The 22,981-nt window shown below is 38.5% G+C and overlaps 3 protein-coding genes across 5 annotated transcripts in view; 1 reads left to right on the top strand and 2 right to left on the bottom strand.

The window, feature by feature from the left end:
• The window catches only part of LOC109537944 (N-alpha-acetyltransferase 15, NatA auxiliary subunit), a 40,801-nt gene extending 21,292 nt beyond the window's left edge, over positions 1–19,509 (bottom strand). Inside the window, exons 1-11 of the mRNA XM_048662661.1 lie at positions 19,335–19,509; positions 18,981–19,065; positions 18,650–18,782; positions 18,455–18,584; positions 18,269–18,403; positions 17,615–17,958; positions 17,401–17,558; positions 17,124–17,344; positions 16,940–17,062; positions 16,724–16,882; positions 16,357–16,570 (exon numbers count right to left, since the gene is read on the bottom strand). Of these exons, the coding sequence (XP_048518618.1) occupies positions 16,357–16,570; positions 16,724–16,882; positions 16,940–17,062; positions 17,124–17,344; positions 17,401–17,558; positions 17,615–17,958; positions 18,269–18,403; positions 18,455–18,584; positions 18,650–18,782; positions 18,981–19,065; positions 19,335–19,391 (1,759 nt within the window). The 5' untranslated portion in view covers positions 19,392–19,509. The remainder of the gene's footprint in view (positions 1–16,356; positions 16,571–16,723; positions 16,883–16,939; positions 17,063–17,123; positions 17,345–17,400; positions 17,559–17,614; positions 17,959–18,268; positions 18,404–18,454; positions 18,585–18,649; positions 18,783–18,980; positions 19,066–19,334) is intronic.
• LOC109546693 (proline-rich extensin-like protein EPR1) lies at positions 6,496–16,106 on the top strand. 3 transcript variants are annotated; one of them, XM_048662654.1, is made up of 9 exons: positions 6,496–6,527; positions 12,001–12,197; positions 12,314–12,473; positions 12,532–12,708; positions 12,766–12,961; positions 13,185–13,358; positions 13,470–13,558; positions 13,822–14,512; positions 14,567–16,106. In XM_048662654.1, the coding sequence occupies exons 2-9, from the start codon at positions 12,001–12,003 to the stop codon at positions 15,847–15,849; spliced, it is 2,967 nt and encodes a 988-aa protein (XP_048518611.1). In that variant the 5' UTR covers positions 6,496–6,527; the 3' UTR covers positions 15,850–16,106. The 3 variants fall into 3 exon arrangements, with proteins under 3 accessions (XP_048518611.1, XP_048518608.1, XP_048518613.1); XM_048662651.1 differs by lacking the exon at positions 6,496–6,527 and adding an exon at positions 8,477–8,763; XM_048662656.1 differs by lacking the exons at positions 6,496–6,527; positions 13,185–13,358 and adding an exon at positions 8,477–8,763.
• Positions 19,510–19,978: 469 nt separating the features above from the next.
• Positions 19,979–22,200, bottom strand: LOC109546704 (DNA-directed RNA polymerase III subunit RPC3). The gene is made up of 9 exons (XM_019917777.2): positions 21,896–22,200; positions 21,595–21,790; positions 21,282–21,542; positions 21,117–21,231; positions 20,915–21,063; positions 20,704–20,857; positions 20,528–20,648; positions 20,231–20,470; positions 19,979–20,143 (listed from the first exon to the last, which is right to left on the bottom strand). Exons 1-9 carry the CDS (start codon positions 22,040–22,042, stop codon positions 20,006–20,008), a joined length of 1,521 nt encoding a protein of 506 aa, XP_019773336.2. The 5' UTR covers positions 22,043–22,200; the 3' UTR covers positions 19,979–20,005.
• Between the last annotated feature and the right edge of the window lie 781 nt (positions 22,201–22,981).

Here is a 22,981-nt window from a genome sequence, read left to right as displayed (position 1 = left end):
ACGCTCGTTTTCATTCAATTATCTTTATAGCAAATTAGAGGAACAGTTGGGACTTTGAAAGTGTGTGATTATTTTATTGTGGTTCTCCATTAGATGCACAGCATGCGAGCATGCAAAAATCAGTTCTCATTAACTTGCTGGATTTTAAAAAAAATGTCTCAAGTGAACATATTCCCTAGCAATCAAAAGATAAACACCGGCAGTAATTGCGAGTTGAACAAAAGTATAGCAGCCATCTGACCTTGCTCTAATCACGAATTCTTCAGATCGCCATTGTTTTCTTTTCTGGGCTCGTGCCGCGAATTTGTATTTCCTATTAAGGCAAAAACCACATCGAAAGTGTAGGGATTCAGTTGAAAAAAGAAACCATCATTTACATACAGGCCGTTTCACAATGTGAGACGAATAGAGGCTCAAAATTAAAAAAATGCGTTCCCAGGCATTAAACATTAACAGTTTTATGGCGAATCTTTTCCTTGGACAAAGGATTTAAAAAGTAGGGTTTGTAAAAATATGCAGGATAAACCATGCAGGATAAAAGCGCACTCCACCGTTCAATAGAGCCAATAATGCTACCCCTCCATTCTTACAACATTTACAGTCAAAGTTCATGCTCCCAACACAATTCCATTTACTTACTTAGTATGACACACACAAAGGCTACGTAGTTAACAAGGTATTACTTGCATATTGCAGCCAATAAAAAGTGAAGGTCTGTCGTGAATTGCACCCTGTTTAATTGAGTGTTCACGTGAACGGTACAAAAGCTTTAGAACAAATATCACTCTCTTCCCACAACGTCCATTAACTTTGGCATTAGCACTTCCATGGGCAGGGTCGCAGGAAAAAACACCACAAACCCTTCATTCCCCATAGTAGGTATCACCAAAAACCAATGCCAACTAGCTAATATTTTTCCTCTTTTAACAAAGACTATTAATTGTATTTTTTAACCGATTAACATTAAGCAACAATAGTTTTTCCCACTATGGCATAAAGGGGCTCATCTTCCTCACGATTCTCCAGCAAATTCCAATCAATCTTCCGAATGCTGCTCGGGCATGAACTTGAAACCTTCTTCAAAGGTTAGTACCGGTCGTCTACCGATGTAGATGAAGACGGCGCTTGTGAAGATCGTGCCGCGACCATCACTTTCAATTTGCGTGCAATCTCGAAGATTAATTCCATTAAATGCAGCCACTCAGGGACAAACGATGATTTTAACGGGGTTTGCTGGTGTTTTGGGCGCTGAGACTGACAATTTCCACATAGAGCTAACGGAGGTGTTTCTATCAGCATCTTTAATGGGTATGCGGTTGCATGAATGCACGTCACCCACAACGACCGCTCAACTTTATCCTTGGGCTACTTTTTACCAGTTGGATCGTGTAACTTAAACGGGCGTTAAAAACGTATTTTATTGCCTTTCTGACTGCTGAGGATAAGCTTTTGCATGAATTTATGCGCCAAGAAACATGCAAATATGAAGATAAGAGAGAAAAATTTGCACAAAAATTACATTTATTAGTTCTAGATATAAATAGTCAGAACCTTTTAAAAATGTTGCTACATTTAGGACCGGTTTCTTGATCTACAAAACATCGATTTTACTCGGGCGTGAGTAGTCTATTCAAATTAAGACGTAACTTGTAGCATTTATGCAATTCCTTCCCTTAAAGAAAAATGGGAGCAGATCTAAATCAGTTTCCAACAGCGAGTGTTGATACCTTCTAATATAGACATATTGCATTATGATTTGCGATTAAATAGCATTCCAAGCCCGACCACAATACGAACTAAAGCACATGTGATATGCAAGATTTTTATCTACTAGTGCACACACGCAACAAAATCAAGGCCATGGTTAATAATCCCTTCGGCTCTTTGCCTTGAACTATTCCCATTTGTGCCATGAGGAGTGATCTATATATTTATTTTCAAATTCCTCTTCGAGCATTATTCCGCGTTCTTGAAATCGCGATCCGCCTTCGTTTGCTTCTTTTGCATCTCTTCGTCGGCTGTTAGGCCATTTTTCCTATGTAAAAGTGGTGAAACTACAAATTTCTATATAATGTTCAAGACAGCTGCATTATCCAGTTAATTACCGCGGCCAAACATGGCCAAACTGACCGTTTACGTGCGCACAAAGAGGAAGAAGTAGGTTTTATGACGGTCAAGTTTTTAGCTGTAGACTGAAAGGAGAAAAGCTTCAATTGAGTGGGACCAAACTCCTACCACATGGAAGGTGAAATGTTGAAATCAAAGGCTCAATTGAGAGGTTGAAATGCAAAAGAGAAAGAACGTCCTGAAAGATAAAACTTAAAAGATCGGCCAGAAAGCCAAAAAGTGAAGAGCCAACACATTTTCTATGAATTAAAAGTGGATTATTTAAGTTAGTTTAATATAAGTTTGTTTTATAAATAATGTAGGTTCAAATTGTTTATGAAATTTCTATTAAGGTAGGTAAATGTATGCGAAAGACATCAAGCTGAAATCAATCAAAACATCGGATAAATTTAGAATAAAAATCTCAACAAAAGCGAATTCTAAAAATCGGGTGAAAAACGCTAAAATATACTGTAAAATCCAGTTCACAATGCTGATTTGTTGGTTCAAAGATAATTGAAAACCCATGAAACGAACACGTTGAAAAAATATTAATTGTTGAAGACCTGAAAACAAGACGCCTGCTGCTAAAAGTTTTGTGTTTTCTACTGAAAAGTAGTCGTAAATTAGCATCCACATTTTGAAATTACTATAAAAAAAAGCTGGTGAGAAAAACCCAAACAAAATAGTTTGTGTCATTAAGCGGCGTTTTCTAGTCAAAATAGCTAAAAACAATTCCTGATAAGATTCCTACTAATGATGAAGAGAACGTAAAAAATCAAACGTGGAAGACAAATTAAAACAATAAAAAACCTACACCCAGAGCTTGTACTTTTCCTGCGTTTTTACATGCATTATACAGTAAAATTATTCAGGATTGAAACATTGTAGTCCAAAATACCTTGGATAGTTGCAGTACGTAAAGGATGTAATATTTATAGCTGGGAATGTTGGCCGATATTGGTACATACAATTACCAATACTTATCCCACATTCTTATGTAAACATGGGTGCTTAGCGCTAAATATTTATCAACTGATTAATTTGAATAATTTTTATTCGATTGTATTTAAATTAGTTCAATTCGATTGCGGAAAAGCTGTCCACGTGGTAAAAGACATCATGCTGAATTGTTGCATAGTTCATACACTGTGGCCCCATAAAAAAGGTCGCACGATAGTTGAGTAAATATCCAGATGGCCAATTTGGTTATTGAATGGTTGTGGGCTCAAAGTACCTTCATCCTCGTCGAAACCTCCATAACAGAAGAATGGGACCTTTCGTTTCAAGCTTCGTCATCGCCTTTTACGCCCGTTTATTCGATTTTGCCTAATGATAGTAATTAACTCTGCCACCTACCAGTGGTGCAACGAAAAATGGCATTTCAGACAGTTATAATTATAGGAAATTTATTATACTTTTATAAAATAATCGATCGGTCAGTCCTTGAGACACTTCCTACCAAAATTGCCTAACTTTTTAATCAGTTAATTTACTTTTAGCTATTTTCTTTTGCTGGTTTGCTTCGTTGGATTTGTATCTTAGAATGAAACAAATGGAAAACCATTGGAAGTTTTTTTGAAGAAGAAAGTTTTCTTCTCTGTCGTTTAATTAAGTCTAAGTTACTCCGTCTACTAAATCGTCTTTTTGCTAATTATTTCAATAGTTAGACCTTAAAATTAACGGCAACTAAAAAAGTTAATGGACACACATTCTCCACTTACAGGGAAATAATTAACAAAAATAGCCATACATTGTACACCATGCGTTTAAAGAATTGCATCCATTGTCTAGCTTAATTAGATTTCTTTACTGTATTTGTGATATAATTTTGTTATTGTTATATGTCATTTTTGCAATATTAACTGCCGGCTAATATCGGTTTTATTGCCTCATATGTTCGAAAGTAAATGGGCTAAGATACGGTCGAGGTAAGACTTATACGGGGCATGAGGTGAATACGGTTTAGTAACTTTCTGCAGGATTTTCCTGTATACCAAGCGCTTAGAGCATGAATCAATCGCCTTGTAAGATGAAAGGAACTGTTGATATTGATTCTATATTAGCTAGACAATAGAAACCTTCTAGTGGCACTTGGTCGTGGTCTTTCCTTTCTATTAGAACTACAATGGGGCCTAAGAACGACTAAGAAGTGTCACGGGGGCACGAATCCACCACGCCCCTTAAAGGTCACGCGGTCGAAATCGCTTAAACACCTGATCAGAATTGGTGCAAGAATGTTCTGGTGTTTCAATATTGAGAAAGATTGCGATTTCAAAGCTGAATGAATAACCGCAAAGCCAATTTTCCCAATGAGTATCTAATTAAAATGAAAATGCTAATACCATATCTGAAACCAGCAATTGTGGAAAGAAAGCTGCACTAGCAAGCAACCGAATAACGGCACAGGCGTTTAAGCTACTGGTGGAATCGCAGCTTTTCCTTATTAAGATGTAATTACTGATGTTAAGATTACGAAGAAGAAAAAAAGAATTCGTCCGGAAACAGACCTGGATTATTTTCAGGTACTTCCTGATCAGTGAATGAAAATGATGCCTATTTTACGCAGCAAAAAAGCATGAATTGACTCAGCCATGTATTTGGTCAATTAGTTTTAAAAAAAGGTAAAGTTATAAAGAACACCTTTTTAAAATTTCTTTCAATTCCTTTGAAGTGTGAAAGATTCGCAAAAGTACCGATTAACGAAATGAAAGGAGGAAAAAAGTTTGGAAAATGTGGGAGTGACAAGACACGCAAAAATATTTGTGATTATAGAAGGAACACAGGGGGAAAATGAGGAAAACCATAACAGACATTTGAAAATTGAGAACAAAATAGACCAGTCACAGAAGTGAAAGAAGAAACACTAGACGCAGCGAAAAATTTCTAATCTGCATTATCAAGGGAAACTTGAGGAGTAGACGAGCAAAAAAATGCACACACTTGAACTGATGGATGCATCTAAAAATTCCAACTAAAACCACTAAAGCATGCAAATTCATACTAAATAAACAATTGTATTCTGTGGAATAGAATATGCCTGATTTTTCTCTGAACGATATCAATAACTCGTCTGAACCGTCTTCAGTCTGATTCGTGGGAGCCAACCGCAGACAATAGAGCAATTTTTTATATTCAAACAGCACTAAATATTCTAAATTGCATTATTATGGGCGATTTTGCGTTAATTAAGCGAGGCCGGTCGCACGATAGTAAACGATTTCTCAGACTGGTTTTAAGGAATATTATTTTTTGCCAGTCTGTTGGCGAGTAGTGCTTTGCACTAGAAAATCCCATCCACCGGCGGTTGTTTGATTATTATAGGCAACAATTGCAAATAACTATCGCTTTTGTGCACTTTAAACGTTGCCGCAGTGAATTTAGCTAATTTCAAGACAGTCAAGGATAAAAACACACTATTAATTACGCTAAACTCACCTTGACTCGGCGACCGCATGATTTGTTGGAAACTAGACCACTTACGCAGAGAGAAATTAATAAAAAATATTAATGATGTGTGGCTGGACGAGACAATAAATCATTAGGATTAATTTGCTCATTTCACTAAGTTTAGTGTGAGCATACCATTCAAAGGCAAACGTACAGCGCAATCAAAAAATTGCTGAAATACCGGCTCCAAAGCAGTGGAATATTAATTATTCAAATTCAGGTTTGTTTCAACCTTTTCCGCATATTTTCGAATAAAATTGCATATAATTTGATTTTATATGTTTCTCTGATACTCTGTTAAAGGTGTTTCCATTGGCAAGACAACATGTGCTTGTAGTGCAAGGTTCAAGCATGTGCAAGATGAAATTAGGAATATTTATTAAATACAAAAATAGTTTGGTTGATTGCGGTGTAAAAATAATGTTTTTGACAAATTTGTTTAGCTGCGTCTGCGGTTGGTAAAATAGAGGCGTGTTTAGGTGAAAATGTAAATTTTTGCAAAAATAAGCGATAGATAGTGTATAGCGCCTGTCGAACTGTTAGCATTGTATCAAAAATTCCTACAAACTGAACATTAATCTATGGTAATTTATTTATATGAAAGATCAAATAAGTTTATACTATCTATCTATTGCTATTTTGTTAAATATTTAATAAACAAATTCAGCTAAAATTCTAATTATTCATGAATCTCTAAAACGCAATCCTATTGGTTGTGACGTCTCTGGTCATATAAATGGCCAATTGTTTACGTTCTGTGCGTAGTGTTTAGTTGTGTGGTTGCGTTTGATTAATTATTTTGTGGATTTAAATAATTTATAGTTTGTGTTAAACTAAAAAATCGCTTCAGAAGGATTCCTTAAAGCGTCAACAAACAATTTACCATGTGTACATATTTTTATAGGTACCGAATATTTAAAAAACGACGAACGTTTTAATTCAGCCGAATTCAAAGGTGTCAAAGCAGCAGCGTAAGTAAAAATCCGTAAACTAATTATTAGTTATTCTCTCCTTAATATACTAATCTATCTGTATTGGTTTAAATTAGGTAAATAATATATAGAATTTCACTTTTTTTATTTTGGGCATCGCGAGCGGCGTAGCGATTTTTAATCATTACGACATTTAATTTGTATTTTGGGCATCACGAGAACAATATGGTGATAGCGGATATGTGGAATTGAAACGCGAGGGTTCTTTGTGCACTGTACAAGGGAGAATTTGCCCAGAACACAAAGTACGATCGAAGGCATATTCTAATGATCCTCGCGAACAAAAAAACATTGATTTTGATTTAGGAACATCACGTCTAGCTGCTTTCAACCATAAAACTTTACATGCATAATCATGAGGAACGGTTAGAAAGAGTTTGTTTGGAGCACTTATTGAGGTATTCTTGCATCCTGGCACAAAACACCACTTATTTTGTGATCCATACATGTCACCGTTTTCCATTATGCAAGATAATAATAACAATCAATAAAATAATGATAATCACAATAACGTAAATAATAAAACAAAGCTGCGAAAACAACAAAATAAACACGAGACACTTTGTTGATATGACCTGCTACGTCACAATCGGGATAGGCAACCGACGATACGGATTGGGCGTTTTTAGCGGAAAATATCTGATTTGAATTTAAATTCGCTTTAAAACTATAATGGAGACTTTTTTTGCAAAAAAAATTATATCAGTATAATGTTTGCCATAACTACTTTCTATTTATCAACATTAAAAAAAAAGTGAAAACACCCTATTTTATATTGGAAATCGCCCAGTTTTCCATCTACGGAGTGTCCAAATTTTCGGCAACAAAATCAAATTTATGAACATCAGTTGCAAATAAAATTGTAACTTTATTCTGCATTCTTAGATGAAGTGATGTCAATCAACAGATCGACCCACATGAATGAAACTCCTCTTAATCGATCTAAAATCCGGACTTTGAAGGTTGAAAAGCCTATAAAATCGGTTGAGAAAAACCAAAGAATTCAGGTGGAGATCACAAGTGATTACATGTACTGAAACGTCTTTGAAAAAAATAAGTTGATTCACTTTTGTAAAGCTGACTGCGCCCGTCTTTGTGACGATCGAATCCGGAATCCTTGGATGGTGTCATCTAACTGAGTTACACCTTAAAACCGACACGCCTTACGTAATTATCACCCTTTAATAGAAAACAATTAGTGGATTTTAAAAAGAAAGGCGTGGATTCACTGCTCAATCGATTTCCTGCCTTCCAGTCATTGGAAAGACGAAAAAAGTCATCGAATGTGTATGCAAAAATAGCGCGAGTTGTAGACGAACCAACTCTAGTCAGCCTAATCTTCTCAATTGCAGCTTCAATGTAATTTAAAACGGAAACCTGCCCGAAAATTTTACGCCAGCGAGAACATCAGCGATCATTATCGGCTTAAGACATTGTGGATTTTTGCTCCATATCCGAGTCAGTTTCAAACTACTCTAGAAATGTAACTTCCATTTCGTTTTTATTTATTTTATTTGTATTTCCTTGCCCATTATTACTTTAACATTACAAGTCGTTGATATGATTTATTAGGCATTCGAGGTGAGTTCTTGCCTTTGAAAGGTAAAATCAAACGCACCTTGACAATGCTAATCAAATTAAAAAACAATACGGCTTTAATAAGCAGTTGCCCAACATCCAATCTAAAGTATTTACTTGGTAAACCGAGCATTTCGTTTGACATTAAAGTGTTAAATTCGAAAATACACAGGGCCTTCGCATAGCCCGAGCCAATTCAAGGTTTGAACCAGAAATTTGAGAATCGAAGACGATGAAAAAATGCAATTAAAACATTCTCTAAACGATTCATTTGCCCAGTTCGATTGATTACCTTTCGACTAAATTGTAAACAATGAAAGTCCCCACTTGGAGCCTAAGCTGGCGGTGCCGACTTCTTCATGGTGGTACCCGGCTCAGTTAGGAATCTGCAGCGGGAAAAACCGCGCGAATTATTTTTTTAAATGTTACAAGAAATTTCCGATTTCTTCTAAAACACAATGGGAAGTTTTCACCTTTAGAAAAGATTCTTCGTCCATTCAAGCAGTGAAACTTGGAAGAATTGGTGATAATGGAAAAAATGCTTGCATCCCAGTGATAACAGTGCGTTTTAGTGAAGCTGACTGGTAAAGCCAGTGGGTTACTTTCCACTTTGGATTTCGTAGATGCAACATTAAAGGTATTTTTGGGTTTTTACCACCTTTCAAATAATGCACGAACTGTTTTTATTGTAATCACTCAAACCTCGAAATTGCCGAACAAACGACTGTGGGTATGTTACAAGAGCAAATTAGCCTGCTTAAACGCATCTAACAATTAGCCAGATATTAAAATGACAAACAGAGCGTTCAGGCATTATTTACAGCAGCTGGTGCAAGCTCAAGTTTAACTTTTCCTTTTATTTAATCACGGCTAATATGAGTTCTAAGACATTAAATATTTGGCAAAAATTTGCCATCAAGAGTTTTCAGTTCCGCGCTAAATAACAAAAACCTGACCACAATGGCAAAAGCACAACTTGCAATCAATTGCCAACAACTAACAATAATCTTCCTAATGAAATAGTCAATTAGGTGCTGATTATGGACATTATTTAATCGAGTTTAATGTTATTTAACCGGATGACAACCGAGGATTTGTATAAAAATTTGGTAATCCTTTTCATATTATTACCTTTTAATTATATTAATTTTGCTTAGTTCAGTTTAACGAGCTGCAAACATTTGTATAGGTAGACGCTATTAAGGTTTGCAACCTTAATTGATTTAGATTTTTTTTGGGAACCAAATTGACCTTGTTTGGACTAAGATTGTCTACTAAACACATTGCCGAATTTTAGCCCCGTCAGTACGCCCATTGTTTTTGCATAAAAGTTGCGTCCACGTCCTTGGACAGGACAATGCGTGTGACAAAGACGACCAAAGAAATGATTGTTTTTCTTTCAGGTTGTTTCATTTCTTGATTTCGAGCGGTAACAAGACCGTGACACTATCTAAACGCAGTTCCCAGCCTTAAAATTGCTGAAATTGGGTAATTTTCGTATTTTTCTTCGGCGGTGCACAATAGGCTGAGACCCGTCCATTCGCAGCCTTTCAACTAGACCTTAATTCGGTTTAAGATATTAGGAACTTTGTTTGTTTCAAAATCTCAGAAAAATATCGCGGTTTTGAAAGCCAATATTCGAAAGAAAAAAAAATGCTGCTAAATATCGATGGTTTGTGTAAAGTCCGTCGCTTGTTAGACAATAACCGATGTTTGAACTTTTCTAGTTTTGGTATATTTTCACTGAGCATCGGTTTGAAGCATTAAGTTTTAAAAAATTGCACTTCAACAACCGCTGCCCAGACAACTGAATTAATCAGAACCAATTTCCTTCACTTAAAATTAATCTCATTGTCCAAATGAAGGTGTTCTTAATGGAAATGGGTCGAAGACGCGCACCTCTGTTTTTATTTTAAGCAAATACGCGTGGTTAAATAATGGCAAAACAATGATCTCGACTAAAGAATGTCATGTATTATTGATCGCAAACCAGTTGAAGCATTTGCGCTGTTAAATGAAAGAACCAACAAAACATTATACGATGTAGTGCGTCAACAGATGCACTAATTTCAAGAAATAACTCCTGAAATAAATTATGATCCGATTGAAATCCCCATAAAAAACCACCGGCTTTATAAAGATCTTAACGGTACACAAACATAGGAAACGACATTTTCGCTGTTTCCTCATACCAGCAGCAGCAACCGCAATGACTGCAATATGTCACCGAATAAAGTGAAGAACATTAAGACCTTTTGTGAAGAAATGTTGACATTGAAATTCTGCCATCGAGGAAAACCGGCCAGAATTCATCTGTTATCCAACTGCGATCAAAGTAGTATTCGGGTACTTACATCAAAAAGGCGCAAATAAAAAAGTAAAAGTGCTAAAGCTCTTGTTATGCCGCTTGATTTGAATACTGTTATCTAGATCATGCTCTCGTAACGATTTGTTTCCTTTTTCTTGGCTTGCGGTCAAGATACGGGCGATTAACTTGAGGCTTATACGGTGACCTGTTGATTATTGCATATTTGGCAGAACTGAGCATTAGAGCTCGGAAAACAGCCTACAGGACTAAATAGTTCCGTAATAGCAATTTCCTGCCATAGTTTTAATCGCTTGTAACCTTTAAACATCGGGCGCGGCCGCAAAACGAGCAGAAAAATCGATCTTTGCAACTAAGAACCAAGGCTGGTGGTTATGCAGTTTGTTGCAATGTTTCCAATGAAACTGTTGAAAAGCGCTCACTAATAAAAACCACTTTAATTAATTTATTCAGATCTGTGTCGAGAATCTTTCTTAATAATGAGACTAAGAAAAATTCACTGGAACCGTGTAATTAAGAAATTAACACTAAATTAAAATCAGTGTTGACAAGTAATAGTTCATAATCTGGCGGGATTTTGCACAATAGGATTTCTATTATTCCTCTGAGAAAATCTCCAACTAGATGAGAAAAAAGTTGGCATTGTTCAACAAGAATATTTGATCTGGTTTGATATCCAACCAGAAGCAACAGATCTTTGAAAACCGTTGTAACCTTAGAACAGTAATTACACGTTCAAAGCCTGTGGCTAGAACAAAACCAGCTCTGAATACTATAATTTCCTCTGAACTTAAGTTCACTATTTCGACACTTTGGTAATTCCGTTCGGATACTCTTTAAGCGAATTCCCACCAAAACGCTGCAAACTTGCCTACAATGTAATAATATCAAGCGATGATATTAAGACAAGGCTGTTTTAAATACCGAAGCTCTGATATGTCACAGTCGAGGGAAAAAATCCATCCAACGGCCCTCCTTCGAACATTCCATTCAGAACCAACCCAACAACCTAAATTGTTCGAACAAATTGACATTTTGCTCATCTGCATCAGATTAAGTGGATTTTTCACATCGCAGTGCAAAATTTAGCTAAAATATTCCTTCAACGTATGTTTGAGCGTTTCAATTGCCTTTCCCTATACATTGTGTAGTAATATATGCATTGAAAGTCACAGTACCAAAAGAGCGCAGCCCGCAAAGGCAAATAAGCCCAATTTGCAAGAAATACTCCTGGTCGGAAAAAAAATGAAACCGAAAGTGAAATGCCCCATAAATTAAGCCGAACGAGCTCGAGTCCGAGAAACGTGATCGAGCCATTTTTTATGGCATGGAGATACGTATCTTTAAAATACTCCACATAAATTGAGCATTTGAATATCATCACTAGAAAAATCCAACGTGAATTAAAGCCATCCATGTTATGACTACCAACATAAAGTGTGAAAGCCATTATTTTCAGATGGTTTACTTCTTGCCGACAGCTGACTGTTAGGATTTTAAGAGAAATTAGCTAAACAATCACATAAAGCGGAATTTAATTTGTTGCAGATGCCACATAGGCATCGATGGCCTTACGTTGTCCTGCTGCCATTATGGCTGTTTTTGCCATTTCTTTTGGCCTTACCATCGCCTACGCCACTGGCTCGCACAAGACACCACGAACAGCGACAATTGCACCGACTAGCTGGCGGTCATCTTCGAATTCTGGACTCGGATCCAGATGATTCTGAACTTATCACTGCCAGGTATTAAAACAGTTGGAACCGGACAAGAACCGCAATTAAATTAGAAGCCAATTAGTTTTCCTTCGCCCAATATTGCAACACCTTATATAAATAGAATTTGCGGTTTGTTTCCTTAGTGCTGGCGAAAATGTAAAAGGCAAAAAAGGAGGTAACGCAGACGAGCGAAAAACCCTATCGCAACAAGTGGCCGATGGAAAGTATGGACTGATCCAGAAGGAACTGTTCAAAAAGCAACCGAAGCGACCAGGAATCATTAGCTACGCCCCAAACTCTGAAGTGAGCAAACCCCTTTTGTAAAATCCTACGCGGTAAACAATGCCAAATCATTCTGAAGGTACCAAAAGACAACATTGCAACATTGGGGGGCCTGACGAAAAACGACATTTGGTTGGCGGAAAACCATCTCCTAGTTATAAAAGGGGGCGCATATCCGCCTCATGACGATAGCAAACAGGACTATATTAGTCAGATTTGGCAGCCTATTGACGACTACAGTGCCCCATTGCATCAGGTGGTTTATTTGGTCGTTTTACTTTTTCATTGTTGATAATATTGGATGAAAATCTAGGTAAAAATCCCCAAAAATCCGGCGGTTCCGCCGCCCTTTCCTGTCCAGCTCAGCGACGACGGCCCCCTTCAAATCCTGGGCACAAACTCTTCGCGAACGCTTAATGCTTCAGCAGAAACGCCGGCCTACGCCCTACCGCCCCCGCCCGGTTGGGACGGCGAAATCCCTCCACAGGGCGAATATTTCCCGGAAACAGGTAAACATTGGTGGAAACCCCACTGTTTTGTACGCAAAACTAACACCATTCAACGAAAAATCATTACTTACCACCGCGAATTGTGTGTCTAATTAAACCACCGCTTTAATTGGCTACTTGTAAAAAACCCAAAGAAAATTAGGAATCAAACGACCTAAACAATTCAAGTAAAACGCTTGCAAAATGGGCAAGTAGCCGATTGAGAACTAACACAACATTCCAGGTCCTGCCAATTCCGATCAGACCGACCCTGCTTCCGGGCAAGTTACGTTGCGAGTTCCTGCCTCGGGGGAACCCGCAGGGGGGATGCCGTTCCCCCCCACCCTTTTGAACGGCAGCTTTCCGCCTTCTTTCGCGCATTTACCTCCTGGGGCAGCCATACTCCCAGCCCCCCTAGGTAAGTCATGTATCTGACCGCATCCACAATCATCCGTAACTAAAATCTCCTGAATGTGAAGCGTTTCTTGTTCAGCAAAATAGGCATTTGCTTTATTCAATGACTGTCTAGGGAACGACACAATCCTGGACGAGGACGACCCATCGATATACTATCCACCGCCCTACAGTTTCTACTACCCCAAGGATAACACCAGCTTGGTAAGCCCCTCAGTACGGACGTTCACAACAATCCACTTCTTCCCTAAATACCATCAAGTCTACTTCCACTACTAAACTATTTCAATTGTAGGTTTTTCTAAAGGGCACTTTCATTGGCCGACTTCAAGAAGCACTAACAAAACATCTTCAACTTACCCACTAACCCCTTAGATAAGGTACTTTTCCTAACATACGACAAACTCATTTGCCGTGTAAATTCAGCCGGAAAAGCCCGCTTTTCAAACCCATTTCATCGTTTGCAGGTACCACCCGGTCCACTGGTACCAGGCATAATTTTGCCACCGCCCCCCAAGTTTTTCGCCCCACTCGAAGAACCACCAAAACCAAGCACAAGAAGACCTCCACAAACACGCCCCACTTTCACCACCACCACCACCAATGAGCCGCCACTGAATAACGAAATCAGCACCAGCCGACCAATCACCACTGTGCCCACCAGAGTCTCCGTGATTAAAAACTACAGCAAAGTCACTGTTCGCGTTTCCATGCCGAGGAAGCCTCATTCCCGACACCCCACAAAACCATCCCAGACCACTTCAACCACTGGAAAGCCCAAAGTTATCAGCATTCTACCGGTGCATGTTGATAGGTTGAATAGAACGTATCTGCCGGCTAGGAAACCTTCAGTGACCATCCTCAAGCCGATTAAACCGGAAACAGTCACGTCCAAAGCGTACGCTGAGCCAAACGAAGTGGCGCCGCCCCACCAGTTGGAACCCAGTAGGAACCCTAACAAGCATTTCAACAGGAACCCGTACAACTACAAGAATATCGCCAATCAAAGACCGACGTTCGACAGGCAGCGGGAGTGGGAACAGACCAAATTCACCGATGAAGTCATCAGCACCACCCAAGTGCCCTTGCGGTACCAGGCGACAGCAAACGACCTCGAGCTAAACGCAGTAACTCCCGGAGCAGAGCAGTTCTCTATAGGTACACCCAGAAAAAAACTAACCGAGTCAGCATCTAATTTTCCGAAATTTGCAGGCAAAAACCCCCAATTCTCCAAAACCACCAGAAAACCCCAATCGAACTTCTACTACTACGAGGAAACTGATCCAGCCTTGAATGCCATTACCACTGAAGCGCCGCAAGCGAAACCAAATCCCGCCTACGACAGCTGGAATCAGTTTTACTCAACGCCGAGAAGACCCAGCAAAGCTCCCTCCGTTAAACCTCAATACATCTACCTAACTGGCAGGCCTTATGAGAGGGAGAAACCTAAATTCCGCTATATCCCCCAAAGCCAGCCCAGGCCCAAACCTCAGACCACGTTTAGCATTCACATTGCCAACCTACAGAACCAACTGAGTCAGCAATATTTTACAACTCCTGACAGCCTTTACCGGCCAACCTCCAAGCCAGTGTACCAATACAGCTTTGAGGCGCAGAACTACAACCGACCGGGAGGCAAAGCCTTCAAGCCCTCGCAGTTAATGGATAGTAACGAGGATGGTTTTAAGCCAATCCCCAAGTATAGCGTGCAAATCCAACCGGCCATCGAGATTGTCCAAACTCAACGTCCAAACTACCAGCAAATCCAGCCGTTGAATGTGGAGGAGCCTGGTTATTACAGCAATGAGCCTCAAGCCTCGAAGCCTCAAAGCCAGTATCTGCAGGAAGTTCAGCGGCCTTCCGGCTATGGGCAAAGCGGCTTGAGGTACCTGCCTCCACAGCAACGGCCTACTGTAGCTCCTGACGCGGTCCAGGTGACCCCCTCCCGGCCCATTGCTGAATACTCCTACGAAAGCACCCCCAATCCAGTCTATCAAGGCTTCTATACGAAGCCGGATGAAGGCTATTTCGACGAGAATACCAAGCAATATTTCACGATATTTGGTAGGAAGTTGGCCAGCACTACCACGCCCCTACCTCTAGTCACTAGGCCTACCTCCCCTAGACCGGCCAGGTATAGGCAGGGCAACTACAACCCCCCCATTTCACTGCATAGTGACTTAAATGTAAACTACGCCCAACCGCGTCCTCCGATTAATCCTCTAAGTGAACCAATCGACAATCGGCCGCAAGTTGACTCGGGCTCAAATCCGGAAATTATTAAAGCGATTGAAATCACTCCTCCGCCCATTGCAAGCAGGGGAAAGAAAGAACAGTACATTCACTATCAACTGCCTGGGGATGAGGGCGCGCATTTCTACTTCCTCACTCCGCAGGCGGCTGAAAGGAGGAGGCAAGCAGGGCAATATTTTTACGAACGGGACGCGCGCGTGAGGCGGGACAAACCGCAACAAGAGGAAAAATCGAAGAATTAAAGTGAAAGTGAAAGTGAAACACGGACACAAAGTGGAACGGGTTTCATGTGTGCCGAACTAAAATTGATCTGTGATCAACTGAATTGTAGAGTAATTAATAACTGATTCTAGAAGTGCAGCTAAGCATCTGTTATTTATTTGAATTTCATTTTTTTTGCAAGCTTGCAAATATTTTTGCTCATGAAGAAGCACGTTACGTTGTACATAGATAGTATATAAAATGACATATCGACGATTAATATATACTTCTATAAACATAGTGTCGTTGAATCATCGGAGATGCACGTCGTTTCGAATTGTGTAAATATTTGGACCTTTAAAGGCAAACTACCCAAAAAACGCTCTGTTCTAAGGTATTTCACCGCCGCTAAATTGATAACATTTCGGCATAGATCGGCACAGGCCGACTCAACCAAAAATGATTGAAATAGCAATAAACCTTTTCAACACAAATTCGCAACAAGCCGCTCAATAAATTAACAGTATTGATGATTTGTATTAACTCACCTGTGTTTAATTTTTGTTCGGCATTCTCGTCCTTCAGAGGCGAATCGAACAAGTGAATGTACACCTCTATAGCGCACTTAGCCGCCTTGAAATAGAAGGGATGGCCTCGGAGGACGTCTTCCAATCTCAAAAGACCCATGTACGAGCGCAGAGTCATTTTACGCAGGCAGTAGGTGTGGAAATCGAACTGGTCCTCAATTATTTCGGCGAAATGCTGAAAGGAAAAATGTGTACGGATTAGGAAGTTGACAAATTTTTCATTTAAAGCCGTTAAGAACATTATGGTTCTTCCAAATGTGTTGCTCAGGACACACCGATTTCCCATCCCAACAAACCCCTAAAAACCAGTCATTAAAAACCAGCTTACCCGATCAATTTCGTGGCACTTCTTAAGCGACTCTCCATATTTGCCTAATCTCTGATAGGCAAGAGCGCATTCCGTCTGGAACCACATGCACTGCATCTCGTTCAAGTTCTCCATGGCTGAGACACCCTCCCTTGTGAATTTTGCGCACGTTTCTTCAGCCTGAAGCAATAAACAAGCTCTAGCTTCAATTGTGCTAATGAAATCTTCAATTCTTACCTCTTTTAACAAATTGGCTCGTAACATGTACTTGGCACATTTAGAATTAATATATCTATCTGCCGTGTCCATAGCTTGAGCCTCATCAAGGCATAGATATGCTTCTACCGGATCACCAGCATGCTGAAGACAGAATTTGTTTACATTTTCTTTCGCAAAAAAACTAGCCTTTGGAGGGTGTTACCTTATAAATCCGGCCTTTAGTAACAAATAGTTCAATTAAAGTGGGCGTATGTTCGATGGCAGTCTCAATATATGCTAAGGCTTTCTCGGTTTGATTCAAATAATCGTAATGTTGAGCTAGAAAATAGTAAGTCCACAAAATGGCGCTAGCGGGCTCTTTGGGCCCATTCGAAGACTCGGTTTCACTGTATTTATTTCCTTTCTCCAAAGATTGGACATATCCTGAAGAAAAAAATTGATATTGAATGCCAGTTGGTTGTAAAACATCACAGATTTACCTAAAACTAATTCTTCGATAATCTGGACTTTTTGGCCGTCTTTGTACAAACTCCTCAGATCAACAAACAATGGAGGCACCCCCTTTGTCAAGGCTTTTCTCATGTATTGATCAACCAGCACCCTAAACTGTTCACCGGTTGCATAGTTTAGAGGTAATCTGAAACAATGAGTATAAATAAGTCAATGCGAGCAGCCTCAAAATCAGCGACATACCTTTTTGGAGGCATCGACCTAGGGAATTTTTCAGCATATTTTCCATAAAAGTCAATAATATCACTTTCCGAAGTCAGTCGCTTTGCCTCAATCAGTTTCTTATAATACAGTGTATTTTCCGGGTTTCTGTCAATCAGTTCCTCATAGATTTCCTCTGCTTCCTTCCAATCGGCCAACCGCAAATGCAAATCACCGATATTCTCTTTATATGTGAGCTTGTCGACGATTTGATACGAGAAGGTTTTGAGATGTTTAAGTGCCTGCTTCAGATCGCCAGACTCTTGGATTACCATGTTTTGGTACAGTAGAACTTCACTATGCTCGTAGTCGAAATTATTGAGACGCTACAACAAATCGAGATGTTCACTGTTGAGCCATCACCTTCAGAAACAAACCAATTGGTTCGGATGAATCACTTAAAACTCAAACGTCTGCTACTTATATTATATTAACTTGACTTGGCAGATTTAAATATTTTTTTTATTGATTATAGCGCCAATTTACGCCTTTTAAATTTCTAGATGCAAAATAACTCCGCCGGTTATAATTTCCTTCCTTGAACGTTTTTTTTTATTTAAAACACTAAACAGAGTGATGATGGTTTAGGACCTTCGATTTAAACCATTCTCATAAAATACACAATAACAAACTCACTTGCTGCTGGTCCAAAAAAGTATCCAGTATACTTAAGGCATTCTTATAATCTACCAACAGATGGAAAGACATGGCGTACCCAATCCAGGAAGCGCGTTGTGTTGGTCTGAGCATAAGTAGCTGATACCTAGTATCCTAAAAGAACCAAACTAAGTGAAATGAGGATTAACGAGCTTATAGATTTACTCTGTATCCTTCCAGGTCGCGCATTTGAATCTGCAGCAACGACAGATCCCGTAGAATTTGAATGTTATTTTTATCCCACTTAAGTGCATTTCGGTAACATTTAATGGCTTCATCGTATTTCTTATCCGACCTAACAAGAAAAATGTATTGCATGTAAAGGCCAAATCCTCGGTTTAAAAATCTGTTGCAATCTACCTTTGTAAGAGTCCATAAACATGCCAACATACATGCGATTTCAAGTCGTTTCTAAGACCGCGTCTCACATGCTCATAAGCTTCTTCTTTACGACCCAGACAGTTTAGAGTTAAGCCTTTCATCGCCAAGGTTTCTAAAACAGATTCACGATTTCCTTAAGTTTTCTGCGAAGGGGTTAATTACAGGAAATGAATATACAGCGTCTAACGGATTAAAGGGGCATCTATATAAGAAAATAGACAGTACATTTATCAGGGCTTAGAACATATAACGCGAGATACCCTGCGGGAAGACCAATTGGGCTTAATTGAGGCTACAAATCCATACTAACCTCCATGTTCCTGAAACTTTGGATTTGACAATATTTGCTTGGCAAACTTAAGGCCATTCTTGTATTGTTTCTGTTCGTAGCTTTTCTAAAACATTTAAAAGTTATGGTAGAACACAGTGGCCCTAAGACTCTGTATGTGTATATACAAAAATACTTTGACAAACAGGAAAGACAAAAATAGAATTGTACTACTCTGAACAATGAGCCAAAGGGCTTTCGGTTACTTGACCACACTGGCGCCCTGAGGCTCCTCAAAGTGTGAAAAATAAGGGGCCCAAAATGGGGAAAGGTTCGAAGTTTTGCAGTAAATTCCAGTCTTGACTTTGCGTCGCTATTAAGCCGATTAGCACTAACCAATATTCGCTTAAACAGGGCATTCTCTTTTGGCGGCAACGATTTACTCGAGGGCATCGTAATTTTTCACAAAACTTCAGTTTTACAACCGGCAAATAAAAGTTTTTTGAGAAACCAAAACCTCGTGGCCTCAAAGCTGTCCCAATGTCGATCGCGTCACGTGACTGCTCTAATGTCAAACATAGATAAAGACCAGTCAAAAACTTGCCTTTATGACGGATTTTTGACATTGAAAGTAGTGTGGGTTTTGCCGGATACTTGTGTTACATCATACAGTAATTTTTTAAAACTCGAAAAAGGGAGAAAAAAATGTTTTTAATGGAAAAAGATAGTCAGATTTGGGTTTGGTTAACTAATATGTTAGATTGGAACACCGCATGCTCCTAAAATAAATAAGAAAATAAAATAATAGAAAATAAGTAAAATTAAAAAAAAGAAAGAAAAGGACAAAGGGCAAAGCTTAGAGAGTAGTATTAATTTTCTTTATTGTCATTGTCAGATTTTTCAACAGGATACTCTTAGCAGAAAAATACTGGTCAATAAAAAAACGTATCACGTTTCTTTATTTTGAAGAAACGAAAGGATTTTAGGGATTTTCACTTTAAACGCCCTGTAAGTAAAGATAAGGGTTTAAAAAAACAGGCTGTTTAGAAATATTTATTTTTTAACTACTAACTTACATAAATTAAGTACATGTTTAGCATGAAAATTGTATCATCTACTTCCAGCTCAACTATATTCAGTTTCTTCATCACTCTGTCTATTTTCTTAAGAACTTCCTCCTCTGAGGGAGTAAGCAACTCTTCAATCTAAAAAAATTAATGCTTGATTCAAATGGCACGAAAGAAAAAAATACAAATACAAAATGAATTAGTTGGTGTTAAGTAATTTCTTACATCCGATAATTGTTCTTCTGCAGCCCCCTGAGCTTGCATCCCCATCAGAATAGTGTCTACCCTGTGCTTTTTGTCAATAATTCGCTTGCTTTGTTGCTTTTCAAAGTGCCTTCTACTAATGTGATTGTACAACGTTTTATAGCACATTTCCAGCAGCATACTAGCCACACTCTCCAAATGTATATGGAAAAGTGTATAGTTTTTCACAGGACCATTATTTGAACTCGCCTTCTTTAATTCCTGTTAGAAAAACTACATGCTCAGACTGCGCCTGTTATTTTTTAATTGGTCGCTTACTTGAATATGCAGAAACTTATCCTCATATAAACGATAGGAGAGCCTTTTCGCTTCTTTTGCCGGTATCATGGCGAGCTGCTGGATTTGGTCGGGTTCGATATAGGGCTGCGATTTTACCAATCTGAAAAGTGCACAAATCACCCACAGTGTGAGTCCATCCAAATAAATCCACCCACCTAAATATCCTTGCAGCTTTCGAGTCGTGCTTTTCCAGGACAATATGTTCCACCAACTCCCACGTAAATTGAGTAAAGGCTTCTTTTAAGTAGAGCTGATACGAACCCCCACTGGCTTCTCCAGCCTTTCTGAGCAAGTTGCTGTTGTCTTGTTCTTGAAAGAAAAAACACTGCTAACTTCTTCACGAAGCTTGTATAACAAATTTAATACCCATTGTGCTGAGGTACTGGTCAAAGAAGGCCAAAGCCAACGATTGACTAGCCTGTTTCTTCAAAATGTCTTTAATTTCCAGGGCTGGGACAGGATTACAGACTTCAGCCCATGGGTTTGTTCTTATATACATTTGCCGCAGGAATAATCTGAAAACAACCATTAACACCTTGCTGGTTTTAAAATAACACACATCACTTGCTTGATAATGCTGCCAGCATTTTCACCAAACTTCTTTGTAAAAGCCTTTACAACGATTTCATCTCTCATATCCTGATGAAACCTATCGAAATTAACGGTCCAGTAAATATTTTGATCTAAAATACAACAACTGTGAACGTGGTTTTGGGGCCTTGCGCAATCTAACCTGATAGTTGTACAGATTTGTCCTTCTGGTGGCTTATGAGGAGCTTGATATCAATCTTGTTTAAGTCAGAAGCGCAGTCTTCGGACATAATCAAGCTAGGAACGGCCGCATCTTCGACTGAATAAGGCACTCTTTGAAGATATTTGGCTGTAATCAAGCAGCACAAGTTCTCCTTTATATCGGAAAGTGGCTGCGATCTAGACTTGATCTGGGGTCGTCTTTGGTTTACTTTCAAGATTACTTCTGAGCCGGTCCAATAACCTATGAAAGCATTATAAAGTTTCTTGCGAAAATGGACAAGGTGATTTATTGCCTCTTTGCAAGATTTCTTCTATTATCATTTCGGACTCATCCCCAAATAGCTTCTTGATATGGTGCAAATATTTCGGATACCTCAGCATAAGAAGCACGTTGTCGGAGTTGATAGAGTAATTGGCCAATTTCTCATTTTTATTCGGTTTGAACGTGACTAGGCCATATTTAATTAAAATACACAATGAGTCTTTCACCTGGAAAACCAAATTGCATCCACAATAACGAAAACAGCTTCCATAACCAATCGTTTGAAATTGACTATTTCAATAACTAAAGAAAAAATGTTAAAAACTCCTTACCAGTGAGACTGTTAGGTCGGTGCCCCTTTTAATAAACAGAAAAGGATTAGTTTCATTTTGCAGCAGAAAAGTGCCCACTTTTGCTACTACAGGCCCAAATCGGTCTGTTAAAATGGAGTTTATAACTTTTTGACGAAACAAAGACATATTGACTGAATAGAGAAAACAACGCTATGATTATAAAATATCTTCAGAGGCAACTATATATTATTAATAATTTATGTTCACATAAACAAAAACACTTTGAGGTTTTCAGCATGTTTTGAGGTTAATTCTGAACCACAGATAACTACAAAACATTCCTAATAGAATGGTAACTGAGTGTGGCCACTAGATGACGACTCTGAACACTTTGAACTAAAAGTTAAGTAAAATTTTTTTATTGTTATTAAAAACTGAGAAATTTGCAAAAAACTATATCAGAACAATGTATTTCAAGGTATATTTTATGTGAAATCCTGTTGCTTCGTAATTATTAAAAACTCCGGTAACTATGGAGGAATAGAGAAAGTGACAATAAAATAGAAAAGGATAAACGGTAAATTCAACAGGATTCGTTAAATGTCGGATTTTCTTTTTTTCAAATGCCGAATTGTTAACGAGAAATTGTTCTTTATTGTCGTCATAACCTCGAATTGATGCGTATATAGATAAACCTTTGAATATAAATCTAAGTTAGTTTTATATTCAAAGAGATAAACATAACATTTCTGTTTTTAACTCCAAACAAGTTAGTGCCTGTGTGATTATTGTGAACTCGTCTCGAGCAACTTCTCGTATTGGGTTAATTAACCCCTACTCAGTTTGTACCGGTGTGCAGTAATTCATTGGTTTAATGTGATCTTACATACATGGTAGGAATGTAGCACTTCCTTAAAAAATTGTAGAAGAGCACTTTTTTAATATCAAAAATTTCCTAGATCTAATGCACCTAATCTTTCACAATTATAAAAATAAAAGTGCATATTATTTTTTTCGTACTCTTATGAGTGTAAAATTAACATCTCTACGTGAAACAGGACCAAGAAACACCCTGTATGCAGAAGAATTGAAATGTGCAGATATTTACAAAATACCTCAGATAAT

This window comes from Dendroctonus ponderosae, unplaced genomic scaffold (genome assembly GCF_020466585.1).
Source record: "Dendroctonus ponderosae isolate FM_Combo_2020 unplaced genomic scaffold, Dpon_F_20191213v2 Dpon_F_20191213_1, whole genome shotgun sequence".
Lineage (NCBI taxonomy): Eukaryota > Metazoa > Arthropoda > Insecta > Coleoptera > Curculionidae > Dendroctonus > Dendroctonus ponderosae.
The sequence above is the reverse complement of the archived record's forward strand: the minus strand, read 5'-3'. Positions and strand labels throughout refer to the sequence as shown.